General features: G+C 41.1%; 1 protein-coding gene across 1 annotated transcript in view; it reads right to left on the reverse strand.

Moving 5' to 3' along the window:
- The window catches only part of xpr1a (xenotropic and polytropic retrovirus receptor 1a), a 66,469-nt gene that overhangs the window by 4,609 nt on the left and 36,166 nt on the right, over positions 1-25,694 (reverse strand). The window contains exons 3-13 of the mRNA XM_079349689.1: positions 14,146-14,247; positions 10,119-10,339; positions 9,821-9,970; positions 9,637-9,720; positions 8,933-9,014; positions 8,569-8,756; positions 8,054-8,233; positions 5,407-5,575; positions 4,668-4,868; positions 320-486; positions 3-142 (exon numbers count right to left, since the gene is read on the reverse strand). Coding sequence (XP_079205815.1) covers positions 3-142; positions 320-486; positions 4,668-4,868; positions 5,407-5,575; positions 8,054-8,233; positions 8,569-8,756; positions 8,933-9,014; positions 9,637-9,720; positions 9,821-9,970; positions 10,119-10,339; positions 14,146-14,247 — 1,684 coding nt within the window. The remainder of the gene's footprint in view (positions 1-2; positions 143-319; positions 487-4,667; positions 4,869-5,406; positions 5,576-8,053; positions 8,234-8,568; positions 8,757-8,932; positions 9,015-9,636; positions 9,721-9,820; positions 9,971-10,118; positions 10,340-14,145; positions 14,248-25,694) is intronic.

Genomic DNA, 25,694 nt, shown 5'->3' on the forward strand with positions numbered 1-25,694 from the left:
ACCTGAAGACTTCGAGAGGAGCTAGAAAGGTAGCTACAATGTCGCCCACTGAGTGAATCGTGTTCATTGTGGACAGGGAGATCTGGATGGTCCAGGCAAAACGCAGAATCACATCCTCTATGATGGCACAGTAGTAGTAGGCCTGGAGGCAGACATGCAGGATTAGAGTGACAGGCTTTTTTTTAAGTGTGCGGGTTTCATTTGTATGGTTTTTATTTGGTATGATTCTCTCTGGGTTTTTTGTATGCAGATTTATCACTGTGAAGCACTTTGTTTGTGTGTGGTCTGAAAGGTGCATGTGACTCTTAATAGACCCCACCTTATGCGGGTAAACTATTTCTTCTCTAAGGAAGGTGTTTTCTCCAGCTCCTCGGTCAAACAGGCCCCAGTCCATGCGCAGATCCCAGATGAGTGTGTAGAGGGAGCTGATAGTGGAGAACACTATCAGCAGGTAGAAGAACATATCGGCATCTGTATGTCCTTGCTCTGGAAGAGGATACAAACACAACTGATAAGAGAAAAGCACTTCAAATTTCCCAAAGTAGCACTCAAATACATTTGTCAACATCTGGCATCTATAGAGCTGATGTTTTTAAATACAGCTTTACAGAATTCATCATTTACATTACACCACTAGAGGGAGCCCTCCTCCCATCAATGTACTTGCGATGATTAATCGCTGCCCTTTGGACAACTATTCCAGGAAGAGTTTAACATCCACTTAAATAAAACAGATGGAAGATGACTAAAGATCAAATTACATACGATGAAGCTGCTCGCTCACTTGCTGACTTATACTCCAAGAAGCTAAGAAGTCAGATTACTGCACTCTGCAAAAATATAACAGACATATCAATTTATGATAAGAAGTTAATGTCTCTTTAAAGACAAGAATAAACTACAGTTATTTACATTAACTAAAATAAAGGGTCCTGTTTGGTGCCACAGTGTTGTAAATTTCTTAGACCTTTATCGAGTGTACTGATGTGATGCCGTCATAAAACGTGTGTGCTATGTTGTACTCTACTGTGTTATATAATACATATGTGTTTAGTGTGCTTAATGAAATTATATTTGCATATAATTAACTTTGTCCACCATCAACTAAGAAGATACATAATATAGTTCAATTTAATGTGTTTACATTTTTTATGAAATATGTTGTTTTGTAATTAGACCATGCTATGTGAATGTTGGCAGCTATATTAATGATTATTAATCATTTGTCTCGCTAATTCCAGCTCACAAGTTAAGAAGCAGCAGAGCTCAGCAGCTCTCATGTGTCTCTGCTGGCTCACTATGTGTCTGTGATGTGCTTGTTCCATGCTGGGTGCTGATATATAAATCAGCACCCAGTGTCCTCACACAGTGACTCACACAGACACAGACAGAAACCAGTCTCATTCCCATTTTTCATTCACTCCTTCCTGTTTGCAGTCAGAGCGACGCCATGGAGCAGAGCAGGATGTTTCTAACAGAGAGTTACTGCTGCTGCGCTCTGTTAACTGCCTTTATGCAGTTTGCTGCACCGGCTGAGCGATGGGATGGAAGGAGTCCCTACGGCCCTGCTGAGATTTCCCAGCCGTATATTAAACTTCGCCGTGGACAATAGACTCTTTTCAGTGGAGAATATCCACTGATGTGATCCCTTCAGCTTGTAAAATGAGCGAGTATTCAACCCTTCAATTTGTGTTCAGACTGATGCTCATTTCTTTTTACGGGCAAACTGGTTAGCCACTGGGCCATAAAAAGGTTAAAGAGGGTGAGAGAGACATTGATTGGATGCTCAGTAGGGACAATCATTGGTCAGTTGGACCTGTCACACACACTCAGTTGCATTTAGTCTGTTGCACACACACACGCGCACACACACACACACACACACACACACACACACACACACTTTTTTCACTGATGGAAACCAGTTCACAACAAGAACAATCAGTCCCTACTATAAAGGGGGATTTTTTGAATCCGTTACCAAGACAACCCAATCAATCAACCAGTAGTTAGGAATCCTGCCCCCAGTGAACACTCAAAGACAGATCTCATCCAACCAAATGTATTAAATCACAACAACAAAAAAAGTACCAGTCTTAAAATTAAGGACTTTGTAAGACTTAAGAGTGCAGGGAATCTGCCACAAGAAAAGTTCACATTAGGACAAGAATGCTATTAATATTTTTTCATGAAGCCCTTTTTTTAAAAGATAGAACAAGGTATATTATCTGTAGTAAAGAAAGGAGAAGTATAGGTGAAATAGAGTTCAACAGGCACAGGGAGGTGTGTCTTTTATCTTCATTGGTTAACATATCCGACAAGGTGTTGTCGTGTGCGTGTTCTCTAATTCATCTCTTTATTATGAACGAGGTTTCAGCACCTGAAATGAAGTTATAGAAGCTGTCAGCGCTACGCTCATCTCTATTCCAGCAGAGACTAGTAGACATGTGTTCAGCTGTGGGCTGCTGATTACACCTCCTCTCCTCTCTTCATCCTTTCAATGCCACTTTCTCACCTCCCTATGGCGCTTGTCTTTTTTCTCCCCCTCTGTGCTCTATCAGCTCTAGTTCTATAGACCTTCATCAAAGTTGAGGTCAATTTATTTCTGCCCCTCACCCCCACGGTCAGCTTCTCATGGAGACTAGCAGGGTTAATATTCCTTTTTTTTGTACTTTAGTTGTCTTTTGACGGAGGGATGTCTTAAAACCAGGCGTACATTAATCAGACATACCATTCATTGTAATTTAGTGTGTTCCTCCTGTTCTCCTGCCTCTGTCTGTACATGAGATAAATCTTAAGAGTTTAAATTAACATCAGTCTTGTAAGTCCACCGCATCTTTAACAGTCTCAAACCACTGTGCATAAAGCACAGACAGTATTGATCCTGAAGTAAAGCCATCTGTTTTATTGTCTGCATCATAATATATTTTAGAGGGACTGAGAATTCTGCCTGGACCAGGAAATCCTACATCATGTCTCTGGTTACAAGCTTCTGACATTGCAGGTTTAGATTTGCAGACAGGAAGAACTACATTCTGATTTCCACTTAGTCCTCGACACAGAAGCTCGTCGTGTATTTGTTTCATTTATGGTGTCAGCATTTCACTTCCTGGACAGCTTCCCTGTTCCGGGAAGGAGCCGGAGTCTTTTGAGGCGGCGGGGTCATAATGAAACCACCGAGGCTGTGCTCAAGTTCACAGTGAAGGTGACACATGCACAGACGGACGCAAGGAGCTTTGCCACATACTGACTGACACTGCAGCCCCTTTGTAAAGCTGGACCCAGCTGTGCGAACATGACACCAGCCTGCTGTCTCCTCTGGCAGATGCTGGGTAATGTAGTGAGCGTCCCATGTCCTGTCTCAAGCCTTTTCACATAACTAGGCTTCTTACTTGACTGCACCACAGGATGTTTACTTGTATTTGTTTGTCAAATCGTCTTTAAAGATAAGATGAACCATTTACTTGAGTGTATGGAGAAGATATCCGTGCAATTTCCTCAACCACCAGTTCACTAACGTGTGTGTATTAATGAGTGTCTTCCCACCCAGCTCCTTGGCTTAACCAGCACTTGGTCCCTGCCTCCATTATTGTTGCAGGATGAAAGACAGCTTCATACAGAATAAGACATGAAGAGAGCCCATTAGTCTACAGGCTTCAGACCAGAGGAGGAAGGAGGATATGGTTTAATGGACGCCTTCCTACCGAGCAGTGGGGTAAAAAAAAAGAAAAGTCTGTCTGTCTCGTCAGTGTCTCTTCCTGGTTTGGGCAGTATCGGATCACCGGCGGTCAGATTGGGAAGCAAGAGTATTGATTTAAATTTATATTGGAAAAGAATAAAGTCAAGCTGGGAAATAACATTTAGCAGTTCAAAAAGGCAGAAGATGAAGTTTCACAGTTGGCATTTTGCAGGGTAATAAATATATAAACTGGGATCTGAGCGGAGTTTAAATGTATGAGCAGCAGAATAAACAGCTTTGAAATGAGCCCAGCCGACAGATTCCTGTGATGAAAACTGAAACACAAAAGGTGAATGCTGCAGAGATGCTTTTATTGCCTGCGTGCTGTGTCTTTGAACATGGGCTCCTTTGTGATAGGGCTTGTGAATGTGAATAATTGCAGGCTAATTGTGAAGCTGTCAGACGGAGAGTGACTTGACTTTTAATGGTAACCACTCTCTCATTTCCTTTTTTTCCCCAGTAGATCTAAGACGGCAGTATTAGTCTTTCTTTCTCTCTATTTTACTACCTTACTTTTCCTCCAGTCTGCCTCTCCTCTCTCTCTCCTGATATCAAATTATTGTTGCCAGGTTTGACAAATCTTTCCCATTTCCATTACAAAGATCGCAGCAATGAGAAGGAAACCAAGGCCAACTGCTCGCATTTGCTCTCAAGGACAGCTCTGCTTTCTGAGCCCACATGACTCTATAGAGAGGCTCAAAAGCCTGCATGTTGTTGACATGCTCCTGTAACAGTGACATAAAAACATTGCTTTGTAGACAAAGCTTTTGACAAACTGACTTCTGTCTCTTCTGGGTGATTCTGTAATCAATACAGCCTTGAAACTGATAGAATATCTTCTTTTTTTTTTCATGACCATGTTTACTCAAACTTACTTTCTAACACATTAGAAATGTAATTGTTGTTATTTTTTGTGTATTCCTCTTACCTCGGTGTGTGGCGTAGAGTGCAGCAAAGGTGACGACAAAGAAGGTGGTTGAGTATTTCCCAGCATTGACCAGGTGAGGGAAAGCCCTCTTGGTGTCACGGTAACGCCTCAGGCATTGGATGAAACGGAACCAGGCGGGCAGACACTGGATGATGGCACGCAGACCGTACGAGTAGCTGTGGCACACAAAGTCCCCAGGGCCTGCGAAACAGAAAAAAAACCGAGTAAATTATTATGTTGAAATCTTCTCAAATAAAACCCTCCTCACATTCCTCTCATCAGCCTATCTTCATGAGAATCTCACAGTGACCTCATTGCGGTCCGTTCCATTAGCTCTGTGTTAATTGGCTGCTCTGGGGCCGAAGTGTCACTGCTGCTGGAGTGGACGAGGTGCAATTAAACTGTCGTTCACATCACGTTTCCTGACAGGACAGCTTAACTGTCTGGCACACGGTCAAACTAGTATGCTGTATTAACAGGCAACACATCCGTTTCATTAGCTCCTGTGTGCAGCAGGTGGAGACTTTTATGAGATAATTCTGCAGAATTTTTTTAAAAATCTAAATTGCAAATGATATAGAAATTGTTCGCTCACACTAACTGCATTTAGCTCATTTAAACAAAGTTGGAGAACTCTTCTCACCCCCTGCTAAAATTTGTTATTTTCTATCTACTCAAAGACAGCTCTGTGCATTAAGTTCAGAGTAACCCCTTCTGACCAAGGTATCTAATATGTCACCTCGGGGGCTGGGCAGCAGGCCCTTGCTGTTGCTCCACTGCAGCTCAAAGATGTAAAAGCAGATGAGATATTCCAAATCCATCAGGACAACCACCAGAGAGTTGAGCTGATCAGCCAGCCAGAAGTCTGCAAACTCCACCCGGTGAAACGGTGCGGTGAAGACACGGAACTGGACAAAGACAAGAGAGGAAAGAAAGGAGAAAAAGATGAGTGCTTGGTGAGAATCATGAGAACCTTACAAGAACATGCATGTTCCCCATCTGTATACAAATGTTAATTGCATTTCAGTAAACAGCTTGGCTGACATTTTAATATGTACACGCTGTTAGCACTTGCACTGAAATAATCAACGACTAATTAGCGTGGAATTCTTGAGGACTTCAGAGCAGAAGTGCAAAGCAGTAAACATCCTCTATTACGGATCTGTAACACACAAAGGAATAGAGCCGAAGGACTACCTTATCAGCTCGCCACAGGATGCTCTAATGAGTCATGCTTTGTGTCCCAGGGCCTGTATCACTTCATTTGTGCATTTCTATGTTTACGACACAAACAACCAGGGAGTGTTTTGCGGCATGCTTTCGCTGCAATGGGAATGTTTTGGATCATGGCTTATGGCAGGAGATCAGTTATTGACCACTTGCGGTACAATTGCACCTGACTCTTTTCATCCCCCGAGCCACATGTGACATTTAAAAGCATCTATGCCTCTCTTTTTCCACTTTGAGACACAAAACACACACAACACCTCTCTCCCCTTCCACTCTAAATGTCAAAACTTCCTTTTGTCTTTTGACTTGCACCAGCTTATTATATATTTTCTCTGAACCTCAAAGTCGGTATTGATCAAGTGGCCATATATATATATATATATATATATATATATATATATGTACACACACATCAGCTCTATGTCTATGGACGTCTCAACCTGCAGCAGCGATGTGGTTAGGTTTTCATTTCTAGAATAAACACTTGTGATCCAGGTTCTTACTCTGCAGTTTGTCTTGTAATGAAATGTGTATCCTTTGTCCAGGGTTTATTGTCAGAGGAAATAAGCACTCTTGGTACCATCACATTTTATTGCACTTCCAGAAAATCAACACGTGATTAAATAACACTGCAATGTCTTAATTGCTTTTTTTTCGACAAGGCAACATGTATCATAATAAACAGCTAATTTAAGCGCTAATTCTTTGTAGCTTAATGTGATTTCTGAGGACCAATCAAGACTGTTAATAGAGCCACATCAGCAGGGAGCTGTGAAGGCAAGGACAAATACAAGAGAGAGGTCTGCTGCTGGGGTAGATGAGGAGGGAGGGAGGAGGTGAAAGGAAGAGGAAGAGTAGGAAAGGAGGAAGAGGAGGAGGAGGAGGGACAGAGAAGCTGAGGGCATCAGCATACTGATAGATCTCTGCCTGTAATGATTGCACAGTCACAACCTCCACTTCCCTTGGGACGAAGCTGCATTCTATTATCCCTCATCCCTCTGCCCTCTGTCTCACAGCACACACACACACACACACACACACACACACACACACACACACACACACACACACACACACACACACACACACACACACACACACACACACACACACACACACACACACACACACACACGCACACGCACACGCACACGCACACACACACACACACACACACCTGCAGCTCAGCTTAGACAAAGAACAGAATAACAGAGGAGGGTTTTGTAAACATGAGACTCAAGATAGAAATCTGAATTGAACATGTGTTCACCATGTTGCACACGCACAACCACACCCACACATAAATTTCACATTTCATGTGGGAAATTTTAAAACCTTATTAGCAGCACAATATAGCGAGACAAACATTTAACACAAAAAAGAGAATACAATGTAAATCTGGATATCCTTCCACTAGGACAGCTATGAATATGTTACTGTCAGAAAGAATGTGTGAGGTTCTGTAAAAAAATAAAATGTTTATGACAAAAGTTTCGAGATTAGCTATGGTTTGTTTAATAAAAACTTTAAAAGTTATGTGTTTTTAACTTTAAAGACAACTGGTTGGGACCACATGTTCTGCAATACTATTCTTTTTTTTTTTAAGTTTTGTTTTTGGCCTTTTTGCCTTTATTGATAGAGGGAGGACAGTGGATAGAGTCGGAAAGGGGGAGAGAGAGTGGGGGGAGAGACATGCGGGAAATGGGCCACAGGCCGGACGCGAACCCGGGCCGCCCGCGCGCGAGGACTGAGCCTCAATACGTGGGGTCGCGCGCACTGCCGCTGCGCCACCGGCGACCCCGTGCAATACTATTCTTATGAGTAAAAACACACACCTTTACCTTCAGAACATAAAGCAAAAAACAACAACATTTAAACCTAGATTATGCAATCTGCATGTTTATTCTGTGTTAAAACAATATATACTGTATATAAAGCAACACTGACTGCTGACCCAAAGCTGTCGAAATGTGTTAACGTGTCTCACTGAATATATATGGTCATTTTTCCCAATCAGATCGCATTATATTTCTGTTGTTGCAAATCTCTCTCTATCACACAACCTTTCAGAGTATAATTGGTGGCACTAAATCCAGTAACAGGGGGTAAAAGTAATGCACTTATAAATGGGTAACATAATAAATGATTCGACTGACCAGCAGCTTGAGGAGCCAGAAACGTGACTTGTAGTAGCACGTCTTGAAGGGGTTGAGGAGGAAGAGCACCATGAAGCCGTAGAGGATGAGCGGGTTGACCTGCATGGGGAGGTAGGTGTACTCAGAGTACAGACAGGAGAGGATGCTGAGACACCACAACACCCCCAGGAAACCTGCAATCTGCAGAAATCAGAAGAGAGTGGCATTACAAGGGCCCACTTTTGACACATGATCAGAGACAACAACATAGTTTGAATAATTATGTGCATATTATGCTGCTTTTGATTTTCTGGGGTATAACTAAAACTCTGTGGACAAAAGTATTGTTTGCTGTTTTTTTATGGTAAATCAGACAGTGAATCTTGATTACCCTGATGACTAAATAACCTCAATCCATCATTCCACTTTTATATTTGCTACATACGTCATTTACCCATAACCACCTATCACAGAGGAAGAGAGTATTAGGGATTTGTCTGTAACAGAATTGTTTCCAAATGCTTCCTTGTTCTGACCTCAAACAGGTGTTGGTGTGAGAGGTTGTTTCTGGGGTTGATCTCAAAGATGAGCACGTGGTTGACTCCAGCCTGTCTCCATCCATACGTGTTGATGCCCAAAAGGAAGAGAAATTGGATCAAAAGGAAGCCGCCGCGATAGATCCTCACCAGAGGCCACATATTCTCAAAGTTGATGAACACAGCACCTAAAAACAAAAACAATCAATTCAGTGATCAACAGTAGAAAACTGCTCATCAAGGCCACGATCTATGATGAACTGTGTATCAGAACTGCTGGTTATCTTACAGTGACCCCAAGAAAATTGTGCAGGACTTAAAGGGGTATGAAAGAGGTTTCAATCTTAGTGTTTGTGTGACTTACCAGTAAGAACGAAGGAGATGGCGAGGATGATAAAGAAGCCGCAGTAGAGCCCCACTCGGAAGGTCGTCCACGCCAAAGCAGGCTGAACCAGGCAGAGAGGAAAACAGAAAAAAAAACAAAAAAACATTTATATTGCAAATAATATAACTGAATGAGACAGCTAACCAATTTATATATTTAAAAACAAGCTCTCAATACTGCATTTGCATACGAGCTCCACTTCATCAATGAAAGCATCAGCTGAGCATACTCGGACTCCTTTTATCTGCCTGAATATATCTGTTATACACAAGCCTTCAGGGGAAATGTAGGAATCAATACTCAGAGAGCATAATTCAAGTGGGGCATGGCAGTAATTAATGCAGTAATAACAGCATAGATATAACATGGGGGTGGTGGTGGTGTGTGTGTGTGTGAGTGTGTGTGTGTGTGTGTGTGTGTGTGTGTGTGGGGGGGGGGGGGGGTAATGTGCCACTAGCCTTGGTTTTGGTTCTAAAAGATATCCTGTCTGTTCTACTACGGAGATGCACTTATAAAATCAATACTAAAGGCTCTCATGGTTTCCATCTCTTGACATCTGTCCATCTTTCTCCAACAACAAGCATCCAACATTTTGTTTTTAATATCCACTTACAATAAAAAAAAAAAAAAAACTTAAACTCATTTAAACAAACGTTAAAGAAGCACCAAGTCTGTTTTCTGACCTGAGCTGCCCCCAGTGGAGGAACTCTCAGCCTCTTCATGGCCTTCTGGCGATCTCCTCCCTCCAGCTCTGTGGTCACCAAGGCCTAAGCACAAAAATAAAAAGCATTTACGTACATCTTGTATTTCTACCAACATCTTTGAATGATAGCTCTACACATGTGTGTGCTATGTGTGAGCAGGCACCTCTGTCTCAGAGATGAGCTGAGTTATCTTCTTGCAGGTGTAGAAAGGTGCCACCTCCACGTGAGCCACACGCCAGTCGGCCCCGCGAGGCGTATCCAGGATCTTGTCATGTTTCTTCAGGATTTTACGGAAACCAGTGAAGTTCAGATTCTGTTAATGACAACAACAAAACAGCTGTTAACAGAAAACTGAAACCAGAATGATTTCTTCCGAATTTTGATACAAAGCTTTGCCTCCTTGAAAAGACTTTTCAGACTCGCACATGAGTGTGTGTGTGTGTGTGTGTGTGTGTTCAAACCTGGTAGTTCTGGAGCAGGATGAGGCTGAGGTAGAACTCACTGAAGGCTAGCTTCAGGTCCTTGATGTTGTGATGTTTGCAGCGCTCCTCCTGTGACAGGTGGAACATGGTCTTGCGTTTACGCAGGCCGGGCGGAGCGTTGCTCTCTCGCTGAGCATCCAATGAAGACTGTAACTCATTCTGCAGTGTGGCAGAACGTCTCTGCGCTTCAGCAAGCTTTTCTACAAGAAAGAAGACGATAATCAAATTTAAAGAGGAGCTTTGTAGAACAACTGGAGGGCTGTCACAAGAAGTAGGTCTGAATCGGTAAGAGATTTTATGTTGACTGAATTGGTTTGTGGAGACCTGGATCGGTAAACACTCTATGAACGGGTGGATGTCCAGGCTTCAAACTTATGAATCAGTTTAATGAGCCTTTATCTCCTATCCTGCATACTATGTTTAGTGTCTATAATGTGTCAGACTTTCAGCTTGACCTTTTACCTCTCAACTTTCACAAGTGTAGCATAAGCTTAGGGGGGTTGCAAGTTAGCATAAGTCAGCTCCCAAAGAGAAAACAACAACAAAGAAAACAAACTTTCCAAAAGTCTGCCTGTCTGTATGCTTCACAGAAAAAATCAATTCAATACAATGACAGAAACAAAAAGCTCACACAGTAAGATGGCGAAAAGAAATCTGTGCTGAGAAGCTAATATTAGTTGATGTCAGTCAGCTGCTTCTAATGAATCTTCAAAAGATGGATTTAAGTAATCTTGAAGTACAAACAAGGTAACTAAAAAAAGCCCACTCTGTGCCCCGGCTGTCTGTTTGAGTAGCAGACGGAGGGAGGGAGGACCCATTATCTGGGTCAGAGACGGGTTAATAAACCCAGAGAGAGAGAGAGGAGGGGGAATCACACAGGGTCGTAACCTGTATATCATTAACACTTCATGTAACTTTACCAGCACTTTTACACAGATAAGCTCTCATTTTCTGACAGTTTGTTTTAACCAATTAGATGCAAGTTCAGGTCAATTCAGTAAATTATGGAGCTCATGTCTGTTATTGCTTCACTTTCTGTCATCTTTCTGTACCTATGATGAACATTACAGACATCTGTCGTCATTTTAAGTAGGAGAATTTGCACAATTGGTGGCTGACTGAATACTTTTTTGCCCCACAGTACATGACATCCAAATAAGCAGTGAGTAGGCTATGCTATTCTTAGTTTCTCTTGTTACGCAGGGCCATCTCGTCCATGTAAACATGACGTTAAAAAGGGCACAACACCAGTACAACTGGTAGACAGTCATGACTGTTTGCACTTTTCTGGATCCTTGCTTGTGTTGCACTTAGTCTCTGATGTACTGTGAGTAAAAGCGTCTGCTAAGCTTAGTGTATTGTAGTTTTTTATTGTATACTTTATTAATCCCAGAGGGGAGATTGTGGTTCTCACTCCGTTATTAAGAGACATGGCAGGACATGGGGACATACATTAATGGAGACTGATATCAGAGTGCTATGGCAGCCCACAGGAGGCGCCCCTGAGCTGGTGGGGGTTTGGTGCCTTGCTCAAGGGCACCTTGGCAGTGCTCGTTGTACATTCTTCCTTCAATAGTAAGAAAAGTGCAACGTTGACACACACTGTCGAGGGTTCTCTGTCATTGCTCTACTCGGCTCTAACAGTCTGTCATAACAATGCTTGTGTTACACCCATCAGCACAACCGTAGCTTCGGGGGATTAGGGTAAATCTGAAGTCTGGTGTCAGTACCTGTGTTCAAAACAGGGAACATGTCTGCACATTGTCTTTAGCTTTAAACAGCAAGGTGTTGCTAGTTAAGATTTCTACCGATGTTGGTTTCAGTGGAGAAAGCTTCAAAATATGTCAAAGGATCTTTCTATTTACACAACAGTCAGTGAATATCTTTTTTGTTTTTCTTTAACCATTGCAATGAGAGTTCAATCTGAGATATTGGATCTCAGCGCAGTACGGTAGGATGGCTTGGTGAGGTCAACGACCCCTTTCAGAGGGAGAGAGCTGTGTGGAGGAAAATGTCTTATGTAAAGTCAGCACACAATTTATCTTTATCTATCTACTGCTGCCTCTCTCTCTCACGATCTAATCAGCCTTTTCAAACCACTCCACACACACACACACACACACACACACACACACACACACACACACACACACACACACACACACACACACACACACACACACACACACACACACACACACACACACACACACACACACACACACACACACACACACACACACACACACACACACACACACACAGTGAGGGGCATCATGATAAAGCTGCCTGTCAGACACAACTCTGCAATTTCTTGCCTCCACTCCTGTTAGCGGAGGATAAACAAGACATCTGAGTGCAGAAAGGAGACGCGGATGTTTTCGTACACAACATTTAACTAACCTCACACAGCTCAACTCTGCAGAGGACACACTGACTCACATACTGAAATACTAGTGTGATGTGACCCTGCTGTCAACAGGCTGTCTCTTCCAGGTCTTGTTTTAAGCCATGTGGACAGTCAGTTTCATATAAACAAAAACATAAACCTAATGTCATTTTTTGTCACTTATTATCTTTATAATTATGTTTGATTTCTACTGAAAGCACCTATTAGAAGAGGTTGTTGTATAATATGTTATCATAGAACAGATAACAATGTAAAAAAAAAAGTCTCGTTTTATCCATTTATTTCTATTTTAATATTAACGCGCGTTTATGATGATGTCACTTTCAAAGCAAAGAAACTATGTTGACAATCTCAAGCAAATAATGTTAAGGATAATAAGAGACAGCTTAAAAAGACATGACCTCAAAAGCAGCTAACAGTAAGCCTCTGGATTATTAAGGTCAAGGTATACACTGTTAAAAAATAAACAAACTTTAGGCCTTCAAAGTTTCTTCAGCTTTTCAGTAAATCAGCCTCCTGCTAACAAGATCCACAATGATTCAAGTCTTGTTTGTTCGCTGCTCCTGCCATCCATCTGCCAGTTGTTTTCCATCATTATGAGCTGGAACAACCTTGGCCCTCAGCTGACCTGAAGTTTCACACACAGCCTCTAGGGGGAGCACTCTCTGAGTTTAGACGAGTAACACTGAGCTGGAGCTCCAAACCAGCAGGCAACCCTCTGGCACCAGAATAACAGAATATATCATAGCTCCCATCTCAGGTTACATGGTACACACATACTCTTCTGCTCCCTGAAATACACACAGACGGGCCCGCACGCATAAACATGACAACCACTGACTGCTGCTCCGATAAGCACCAACATGTATGACTCTGATAGAGGAAGTTTGGTCTACACACTAAATAAACCCAGCAGCTCTCATGGTGATAAGTGATGATACACCTTGAAACAGTAAGGTTAATACCAAATATAATAGCACACCACATGTACACGGTTAAAGGGATGCTTCACCCATTTGCATGAAGCTGTGTATCATTAGAAACATGGTAGTAGTGTTGAATGGTCGTGAATCCAACCATGTTTCTAATGATACACAGCTTCATGCAAATGGGTGAAGTATCCCTTTAAGAAAATAACATGTGTACTTAATTCAGGATCCGGAACAAAGTATTATAACAGAGCGCACTCTTCATGTTTGGATGGATTTGTAAAAAAAACTTGATTCAATAATTTAAAGTGTAAGGAAACTGCTTGAAACACTCTCACTCTCTGGTGGGCACCAATAAGTTTCTCTCTGCTCTTTTGTTGATAATGTAAATATGTCTAATGACACCTAGTGTTGATACAAAGGCAAAGGCGGACATCATAGTGTTGGACTCTGTTACTTTGTCTGCCATCTTGAATATTTTGTAAACATTACTCAGTTCCATCCTTTATACGTCTTGTCTCATGTCCTGAGCCGCCCCCAACATTGAGGGGCGAAGCTTTTATACATTGTACGAAGAATGTCAAGGCATTTTCGAGAGTGATACAATAAGATACAATACACTTTAATGTATTGGAAACGTGTGCATGTTTTAAAAGGCGAGACATACCTGAATAGAATGTGTTGATTTTCAGGAGCTCCTTCTCGCAGGTCTGGAAAAACCTCTCCTCAAACTTGGCGTAGTATCTCTTCACGGTGTCTTCATCTGTGACTGCAGCCAGAACAAAAGGACAAAACGATAGTCATTAGCTTCATTCAAAAGATCACAAGTACATATGGAGATATAAATCAGTTTATTCTATAATCTGGACCCAAAAAAGAGTTTGTTTATGTCCCTCTTTTTTATTTACTGTAAACAGTAAAACTGCTGATGCCTCAAAGCTGACGATGACACAGCACTGAAACATGAAGCCCCAGTGAAATGATGACACTCGTTAAAGTAAAACCAACATGTCAACATTGAGATGGGGAGAATTTATAGTAGCTTTAAAGCTAAATGATGAAGTTTAATAGCAACTCAAGCAGCTGCAGTTTTCTTTTTCTTACAAACAGCAGTGAATGAGTCATCCTGTTCATATTTACTGCTTACACACTGACTATGTATTCTCAAAAGGTTGGTTAACATTTCAAAAACATGCATTTCAGATCAATTACTGGATCTTGGAACAGAATTAGAAAGTACAGTATGTCGTTGTATATTTCATTCAAGTCAAAGTATGTGTTTTACTTTTCGCTTTCTATGACATCACACTTCTACCGATAACATTTACTCAATCTGGATTCAACTTTTTTATACTCTTTTTCCTTTAAGAACAGCCAATATTTCAAAAACATTTTCCTTAAGCCTATTTCTTGTAGGTTACGTTGCACTGACTCTCACACCCATTCGGTGCGACAATTAGATCATAATCTTCTTTCCATTTCTCTCAAGTCTTAAGAAGCCTGCATGTCTTTTTCAGGGGAAGCCAATTTAATCAGCATTGATGCTCTGTCTCATCCCACCCTCTGCTTCATTCACAGCTGGCTACCTGACACCTGAGGGAGCTTTAAAGTTTGGCCACAGAAATCCTGGGAAAGATGTCGGATGTGTAGCCATTGGCCAATTAGAGCTCTTCAACCCCACATTATGCAAAAGCTGTGACAAAATGTGAGATTGAATTCTGACAGTTTACATGGTGATCCCATATCAATAATCAAACAATAAATAACATACTGTGTGCCTCATACATTATTTCTAAATATGTTTGACAATGACATATCAAAACTCAGCCTTGGTGTGTCGCCAGTGTCTGAACCAGAATGTTCAATGAAGGTTTTTATTCCAGACATGAAGGATGTAGGTTTTTAAAGTGGATGTAATGTCAGATCCAATAGTGATACTACAGACTAAACATTTGTGGTTATATAAAGTGAGCCTAGGCGCTAGCTGGTAGATTGAGAGGCTTTTATATTCAACACAGCAATCAGAAAGAGCTGCCTGAGGCTGCAGCATGTCGATATTACTCTGCTGGGCTCACACACGGAGGCTACTCTCCCCATACGACTGCAACACGGATGTATGAACTTGTGATGAAAAGGTGGGGGGAAAAAATGCTCAACAGTAGCTTTATAATCCAATAGCTTTACAAGGAAATATAAATGAGAAACCTGCATCTGATGCTTAGATAATCAATTGAAAGTAATTTAAACTGCACTCTGCAGGCTGCCTATTAAAGCTTCAAGTTGCCTGTGAAATATTCCTACAGCAGATCTGCTGCAAAATAACCACTTCATCTTTTTAATGTCTCCTTTCTGCACTCAGATGTCTTGTGTCAGTAGCATAGTAGTAGCCTATCAGTACACAATGCAGTAATCATACAAAACAAGAACAAACCCTCGATTTAAAATCCCCAACAATTACTTTAACAGAGAGACAGACAACAAAACGGAGCGTCACAGTCTATTGATGGACATGGAAATGTAATTAGCTATAGACAAAGAGAAATAAAGCACAAGAAAAAGACCATGACATGTGTATGGCCATGCTTCGTAGAACGGGCCACATGCCATTCAAAACTCCACAAGATCCCACCCATAAAAGAAGGTGAGAAAAGGGAGAGAAAGAAAAGGAACTGAATGAAATGTAGAGCGACAATAAAGAAGGTTGGAGAGAAGACAGATGGTCTCCAATCTGCCTCACACACCCAATTCACTCAGTTCAGCTGCACTCACAACTCATTCAGACAGACAGACAGACAGACAGACAGACAGACAGACAGACAGACAGACAGACAGACAGACAGACAGACAGACAGACAGACAGACAGACAGACAGACAGACAGACAGACAGACAGACAGACAGACAGACAGACAGACAGACAGAGTAGAGGGATGCATGCTTGATTTGCTGACTGATTATCTGGCGAGCAGGTTTGCTGAATGACTACAAACCTGGCCAGTCAGGGTGCCATGACAGAATGAGTAATGGACCAACGAGCTCTTTTAGTTAAACCTGCAGGCAAACAGCAAACTGAGCAGTACTGTAATTTAAAGTGAAAGGTTATACAGCTAATGAACAGTTGGTACAGTCTGAAATAAGAGGTGAAAAGAGAGATGCAGAGGAAAAGGAGGATCTGACTTAGAGTATTTAGATCCGTGGTTCAATCTTAACGTCCTTTAAGACGTTAAGCTTCAAACAAGTCGTAATATGCACAAGAAAGGATTTAAAATTTTGAAAAAAACCCCATCCCTAATTATTGTAATGACAACAAAACTACGACTTCCTGTAATAAAAAAACTAAATGTAGTAAGGACTCTTAAAACTGTTATATGTGCCCATGCAGGGCATTTGCTGAGATGTTTGGCAGAATTTAAATGTAAACATTTCATGAATTTGCCTTTATTCCCACTTGCATGCTGACTAACAGAGTGTGTGCGCGTTGGTGGATGGAAGGGTAGATGTGGGGGCACTTTGCAGTTATGAAATTACTTTGCGCCCTCAGCTCTTTCATTCTTGCTGACCCTGCACACACTGAACACATCAGTGGAGGCGTGTTTGCTTATTTTCACATATCAGTATACCTGCGCACACCTTTTAGTTTGTGCATTTATGCGTGTGATGTGTGTGAACCAAGGCTGGAGTCAGAAAGAGTTCATCCATACGGCTGTGTATTGATGATGAGTGTCAGCTGTCTCATCTAAGACTACATCACACTTTACCTTCAGCTATATTAGCATACATTAACATCTTTAACATCTTATTGTCTCACGCTTGTACGAGCTTTCTATGAAATGATGTGTTCTGTATATGTAGTTCTTTAATATAGCCTGTGGTGTCAGTGTTTCTTCAAATCTGACAGTTTCCCTCTCTGCCTAACAGCATGGCTTCTCATTATCTCAAGTCTTGGTGCAGAGATTGCTTTATAGAGTGTGGCAGTGTTCACAAAGGTATCTGAAGGTGGAGAAAACTTAAAGATATGTAACTCACAAAATTTATTTCACGTTTCTGCAAATATTTTATCATATCTTTTCAACACTATCCACAGTGTAAAGTAGAGTGTGCAGCTTGTATAACACTGTACATTTACTGTCCCCTCAAAATAACTTAACATACAACTATACAATTATTTTTGCTGACTGTTGGCAACAAAAGACATTACACCCCGAAGTGAAAATGTTTCTGTCTTTCTATATATATACACACACACGCACACGCACACGCACACACACACACACACACACACACACACACACACACACACACACACACACAGCTCAAAAAAAATAAAGGGAACACTTAAACACCACCAAGTAATTCCAAGTCAATCACATTTCTGTGAAATCAAACTGTCCACTTAGGAAGCAACACTGACTGACAATCAATTTCACATGCTGTTGTGCAAATGGAATAGACAACAGGTGGAAATTATAGGCAATTAGCAAGACACCCCTAATAAAGTAGTGGTTCTGCAGGTGGTGACCACAGACCACTTCTCAGTTCTGATGCTTTCTGGCTGATGTTTTGGTCACTTATGAATGCTAGCGGTGCTTTCACTCTCGTGGTAGCATGAGACGGAGTCTACAGCCGACACAAGTGGCTCAGGTAGTGCAGCTCATCCAGGATGGCACTTCAATGACAACTGTGGCAGGAAGGTTTGCGTGGTCTGTCAGCATGGAGGCGCTACCAGGAGACAGGCCAGTACATCAGGAGATGTGGAGGAGGCCATAGGAGGGCAACAACCCAGCAGCAGGACCACCATGATTGGTTCATCAGATTGATACCTCATGGCTTACAACTGCTAAAGATGACAGATTGTTTCTTTTTCAGAGCTCATGAGTTATTAATTTCTGTCAGGACTAAAAGACAATTTCAACCAAAATCTTAGAAAGAGCATCTGGAGACAATTACCAACTCTGCTTTTAAACATCCAGCACAAAGAAATAAATGCAGAATATGCAGTTCAAAATGATAATTTCCATGACCATGAATCATCTGGTCCCACTAACATTTAATTTGAAGATGTGAGTCCTCTCCTGTGTTTTTGCCAAGATAAGCAACTCTCAACACTAACTTAGAGACACCATCACACAGAGGGCCCCTCTGGAGCTCCACATTAGAGAATAATGGCTCTGTCCCTGCAGGGTGGTGTGCTGATGCCCCTGCTCCCTCTGTGGGTCAGTTTGTGTTTGTGTCTTTGTACTTCAGAACTACAGGTGTCATCAGTAAATAACATGCTCCACTTTTCAAGGCGGCTGAATGAATTTATTTAAGAGTATTTATGAGGACATTTATTAAAAGTAGGGTTTTGTTGCTTAAGTGACCAACCTGACTGAGAATTAACAGCAGCAGACATTAATCATCTCCAGAAAAATGTATTTATGGACTCTCAGTCAAAACCATGAAACGAATCCGCCAACATTATATTTTTGAAATTAACAAAAGTTAAAAAAGTTTCTTTTCAAATCATTCATCAAGTAAAAATACATACATCATAATACAAATAAATAAAATACACATTTAGAATAAAAAAAATCTGTTTACATGCCTTTGTTTCGGGAAAAAATGTTTAATACACTTGTTTACTTTTTACATCTAATTTACATCAGTATTTATGTTGTAAAATAATCAGCATTTAAATCAGCACTGAATTCAAATGGAAAACCTTTTCAGAGCCTAAAATTATTATTTATTTGGCGATTGGTAGAGCACCATCACTCCCATCAGCAACAACTAAAACACTACACTGTCAATATAAGCCAAAGATGCCTTTGCCCCAAAAGCAGAGAAATGAGGGCTATGGTGTGGAGATAATATGACAACATCGGGTACAACACAGCACAACGAGAGCAGATCCAGTGCAACATATTGTGTTCATCACTTCCCTTTTTCAGACAAAGAATTGTGCTAGTAGCTAGAAAAACAACTCTTGACCCGCAGTATTCCCAGGACAGCTCGTAGCAGCAGCCCCCCTCTCTCACTAACCCCTTCTTCTGTAGTTTATATAAATAAATGATGAGAAAGCTTCCCCAGAACCCCTCTACTCTAAACCCCGAAACCCTTCTCACACACACCCAACCCCCACCTTCTTATATTCCCATACAGGCGTTCTGTGACTCGACCCCATAAAAGCAGAACATAAATCCTGCAAGGGGACCCTCCAGTTTGCTTACAGGGAGAGACAACATCAACCAATATAAACACATACATCACAACCTGTAAAAACACAGTTTCTCATCTTGATTATTTTTTTCTGCAAGAAAAAATTATTGATGCCGGTTGAACTATTATAAAATGTAATCCTTACATCCTGCTACATCATTTAGGTCTTTTTTTTATGTAATGAGAAAACAGTTTTTATTTTTCTGTTTAGCTACAGAGAGAGAGAGAGGTCATTTTTTGCAAAGAGACTAAAATTAACACTGATTCTTTATAATGACCAGCAAAAAAGACCACCGGCATAAACAGACTATCCCTATATAGACATTTTTAATGCCTAAAGTCACTGCCACTGGGTCAGTGTCATATGACACACTGCATAAATGCAACACTCTTTTAAAACATAGCATGAAGAGGACACACTCAGAGAGAGATATAGGAGGTGCCCCATTGTCCACATGGTTTGCCGAAATCAATGCAGATCAAAAGTTCCTCACAGAAGCTTTAAATGTTTTTTAATTAGCCATGAACATCCTGAAAAGATTGTGACTGAGATGTTCATTTATTCATCAGAAAACTTACTACATGTTTCTGTTTTGAAGGACAAGAAAGGTGAACAGGAGAGTCATGGCTTCCTCTGGTGCAGGATCACAGATATCATCTGTCATAAAACCAGAGCACGGTAACGGAGGCGAGGACATGGCATCTCTCTCTTTACACTCCTCCAAAAAAAGTGGAAACAAGCCTCAATACACACACCTGTTTTATGTTGCTTCTTTAAGCTCAGTTTATCTCATTTAATGACAATTCACAATGGGATATAAACTTTGTCCAGATAGAATTACTGCCCGGGGAGCTGAGGAGGACATTATATTATGATTATCTCTGCATTAGCTCTCTTATCTCTCCCCTCCAAGCAACACAGGTGTAAATCACAAATGAAGAGAAGGACAAACTGAGCCATAAAAGAAAATGGGTTTGGCTTAACTCTGGGCAAATATTAATCTAAGGAGACAAAGAGAGAGAGAGAGTGCAAACAACAACTTTAACATCATCCAGTGTCTGGCTCTGAAGAGGGAAACACAACACTAAAACCAGCCAGATACTCCCCTCCATCACCCCTCCTCCTCCCACTTATTCCCATTCAGCCCTCCAGCCACAATTAATTCTACCAATCATGTCTCCCTTGAAGGCCAGGGGAGCATTAAGAATGCACACTCACTTGGCAAGACCGCCAGCTTGGGACGACCGGAGGCATGAGGAGGAACTGCTGCGGCTCTAAATGTATTGTATGCTATTTATACAGCCAGACTGCAAGCTAAGCAAATCCAAAAAAACATGCACTTCACTGGGTAGTGAAAGGATATGAGAGTGGGAATAACACATTCAACTCATTCCTGGAAGTTTTAATATCTCTGTTTCATGAGAGAAAGAAAGAGATATCATTGTGAGAAACTGGGTAGATCCTGGGAGTCAATAACATGGCAGACATTTAAAGAAAAAAAATCCTCATCCTGCTGGTACATCCGGATTCAAACTGTTTTTCATGCCACAAAAATGAAAATTCAGTTGTAAGCTACATACAGTATGTACTGCTGTTGATTTTTTTATTGGGAAGCTCTGCTAACCAGGGAGCCAGACAAATGTACAGCCCATGTTTCATTTGGGTGAAGCCCTGTTGATTTTGCTTTGATGCAGCACCAACACAAGCCAGACAGGACATGTGCTTTAAGAGGTTTCATTTATCTGACCAGGAAACAGAAATCAGACAAGAAAAGAGTTTCTAGTGTAACAGCTTTCATTGCAAATTGAAGAGAGCAGATTTAATGACACCCATACTTATTCTTCTATGCCTTGAAATAGTTTCAATGGCAGTTAATGAAGTCTTAATTGTCTACAGTGAAGTACTTGTGCATTTTAGGTATCTGATAAAAGTGAGAATAGTAAAAGACAGATTTTCTTTTCCATGTCATCAAACATCAACCTGAATGACATTAAGTGTACGACTTAGTCACCACGAGACAGAAAACGTTTCATTGTGTGCTCTGTGCAGCAATTACCTTAACAATACATTATGTAGCGACATGGCCTTGTTTAAAGTACACTAACAAGCAAAGTTTTAAAGTTTCTGAGAAGCACAATTAGGTCATGTTTGATATTGTTATTGTTTGGTCCATAAGGCCCATGATCTCTGTTTGAAATCTGCTCTGTCAGTAACCATTGCCTGCATGTACTCAACATGCTTGGACTCAGGCCTGACAGTTCCAGCCTGCATGTAAAACAGAAACTCAAATACTGAGGTCTGCACATTATAGAACCCAAAAGACATGAAACATGATGACATTCATTTTATGGCTATATCTCGCTGGATGGAAGCTCAGAGCAGGTTTAATGGGAATAAAGGAGATGATGGTAGAAAAAGCAAGAACCGTAAACTAAAAGAAGGACATCACATATACTTTCAATTAGACAAACAGGATGTCCAAAGAAGAATCAGGATTATTGACCAAGAAAGGCTGATGGGAAAGTTAATTACTCCAGCTCTTTACTCTTCAGATGGGAATACTCCCCTTCTCCCTATCCTCTCCTTATTTTACTAAGCTGCTGCTGTGAAGTGTTATCTCTGCCTGTCAGAGCCAGGTTTGGCCCAGACCTCTCTCTCTCTCTCTCTATCTCCCTCTCTCTCTCCCTCCCTCTCTCTCTCCTTGAAGATGAGGATAGTTTTTCTCAGAGTCTCGATGCCCTGTATCTCTGTAGGTAGATAGAGACTGTTGGAAAAGGCAAACTGATAACAGTGTGAATTAGAAGCAGTCTGATTCATGTCTTTGGGTGAAATGTTTCTCCAGACTTTTCAGCTTCAATCACGTCTCCCAAACTTCGTCAGACATCTTAAATCATATGAGATCCAGAAAATGTATCAATAATCTTTATCCATCTTTAAGAGTCCGCTCTGGGGATACCAAAAAACTGAAACGTCTGTCTGGTCTGATCACATGCTTTTGTGTTTTACATTATGTTTCTCATTGTCAGTGCTAGTTTTTTAATGTGATATTTATTGCTAGTATCACGTTCCCAAACACAGTCTGCCACCGATCAGTTAATGCAGATTTTATTCCTCAGGCAGCTCTCCAATAAAGGATGTGGATAAGTATCAGTGTCTCAGTATGCAAACTCACGTCCTGCACAGATCTCTTATGAAAGCTAATCTAATCTGTAGCGATCAGGTCTGATTTTATGGAGGTTCTCCGAAAGATGACAGCTACAACGGAGCCTGTAAGGTGAGTAGACATCTCAAAATTTACAAGTTAATAAAGAAAAAATAGGACTGGTAAATTCCACATTTTATTCTCTTGTTTAAAAGGATTCAACAATATAATTAGTGTTTTTATAGTGTGGGTGGGTTTTTTTCTTCTTCTTGGATTTCCTCCATTGTCAGGAAAACAATGTATTACAGTGGCTTCCTAAGCCTCAAGTCCACTTGAGCGCGATCAGCGCATCGTGTGTTTATAGATCTCAGGATGTCATCACCCTGATAGACATCGCTTTTAAATCATCTCAGTCCTGAATGCTGGGATGATCTGGCTGGATATTTAACTTGCTGTTTATTATCAAGTGCATTGCAAGTTTTTAAATAGTGTTTTTTTATTACAGAGTTTTATTTATTCCCAGACTCTTCGGCACTGTAATGACCTTCACTCCACACTACACACGTGAATATGTATAAGCCTGCTGTGACTCTGTTGGACAACATGGCTGCACAGAGCTACAACATGCAGCGCTGATTTTAGAAAATTATTCAATTACTCACTGAGCTGGAAAAGTGAAGGTCATAGGAAGCTGACTACAAAAATTAGCAGAGGTGTGCAAAAGGAACAAGAGTGAGGAGGAGAGAGGGGAAGGAAAGTAAAGGAGCATGGAGGCATGAGGGAGGCTGGTGGTTGAGTTAAGGGTTTGTGTTAGTTTGTGTGGGCACCAAAGACAGGGCTATAATGTAATGCAGGGTTGCAACCTGTAAAATCATCATAATCATAATCAAGTTCCACAGTTTTTTTCCCCCCACTGTATTTCTAGTAGAGGATCATTCAGAATCAGCATAGTCTGAACACTGTGAGAAGATAAAGTAGAGTCTCCAAGCTTCCCTACTGCTCACCACCTAACAGCTTAACCCCATTAGTCAGGGCTGCTCTACAAGGTCACGGCTCATTAAGACAACAATAAGGTTCATGTTCTGCTCTGAAAACAAGACTGATATTAATCATCATCTAGTCTGTGGAGAAAAGAGAACATCGGATATACTTCACTGTGCCGCTGATGTCTGAATTATCTGCACGGCTGGAGGGAGGACCAGACAGTTCAATGTCTTCCTTTAACAGCTCGGTTCCTTTCTGCTCTCTTTGGTTTTCTCTTCTTTCTCTGCTCTTTTTCAGTGAGAATGTGTGTTTACTTCTTCTAAATCCCTCTCTCCCTCCTTCCTTCCCTCCTTATCTTTGCTCCTCAATGAGCTTTTTAAGTTGATACAGATGCAACCAAGTGAAATGGCAAAAGCAGCATCCCAGTGAACGCACTGCATTCATACGGAAAATCTCAGGGTAGTGTCTGTACTGGGAGGCTCCAGCACGGGAGGAGATGTCATCAGAGTCATGACTGCAGATGCTTTGTGCGACAACGAGCAGTGACAGATTGTCAGACAGACAAACTGCATAAAAAAAAAAAACTTCTGTGATGTATTTTTGAATTTAAAGAGACTATCATGGGTAAGCTTTGAACATGGTCAGCTTAAAGTATGTGTCTAAATATGAGTGCTTTACATTTATGTAGAGCTGTCCTGCAGGTTTTACATGACCTTACATCATCTTTTTCAACGCTATTGTAATCCAGCCTACTTCGATGTCTTACTGTTACATTGGAAATACACAGCGTGTCATAAGGCAGATAAGTCAGTTTTTAAATTTTGAAATACAAACGTTTTTATATATCTCATAAAATAAGAATGGCTCTAACATGAGGAGAACATGCAGCAGAATAGAGCAGAGTAGATGCTGAGTTCATTGTTGAGAGAGAAGCATAAGATAAAATGACGAAGCTGTTGGACATGGATTGATGCTTCCTCCTACTTGATTTGTTTTGAACCTTAATAACACTGGCCATGGCTGATGGATGGAAAAGGGAAATTAAATGTCTCAAAAGAAAGCACCTCCATAACACAGTAGAGATAATGATACGGACAAGCCTCCACACTAAAACATTAAAACTGATTTTAAAAAGTTAATTCAATATGACTAAAAGCTAAAGACAAAAGTAAAGATAAGATCATTTGTTATTTGACCTTAAAATGAACCGAAGTGCAAAAAAAAAAAAAAAAAAAGTTTACATCAAAATACAGGTTTATTATAAAACATACAGTGTGAAATAGAATCACCATTGATTCAAACATGGGACCAGAAGCCAAAAACTCTTTTGAGCGGAAAAGCATTTTGACAGCTATAATAATACACAGCCACCTGGTTGGAAGAAAATTGCTCTTCCATTTCAGTGTGTGTCTGTGTGTTCTTACTATAAATGCCCCAATTGACTTGCATGTGTGTGAGCAAGTGTGTGTCCTGTCCCAATTTTTGCGCGCTGGTTGGCTGGGAGTGACATTGTCATTATCGACATCTCTCTCCGCTCCCCTGGATCCTGTAGCCATTAGCAACTGACTCTGGGAGCTGGCCTCTCCTCAGCTGCAGCCAATCGCTTTCACATCACCGTGCGACTGTGTACATGCATGCGAATGAGCAGATGTTCTTTTGTGTGTGTGTGTGTGTGTGTGTGTGTGTGTGTGTGTGTGTGTGTGTGTGTGTGTGTGTGTGTGTGTGTGTGTGTACTCTTGTTGCACTATTGCTCTACTGTGATTAACTGCATCTCTGCTGATTATTTGATAAAAATGCAAACTTACTGTTATTCATTTATACCCAATTTATTTCAGTGTTGGGACAAATGTTCCAGTGCAGCTTTTTATCCCAGCGACAGGCAGCAGCAGATT

The sequence above is a fragment of the Symphodus melops genome, assembly GCF_947650265.1.
Source record: "Symphodus melops genome assembly, chromosome: 8".
Classification (NCBI taxonomy): domain Eukaryota; kingdom Metazoa; phylum Chordata; class Actinopteri; order Labriformes; family Labridae; genus Symphodus; species Symphodus melops.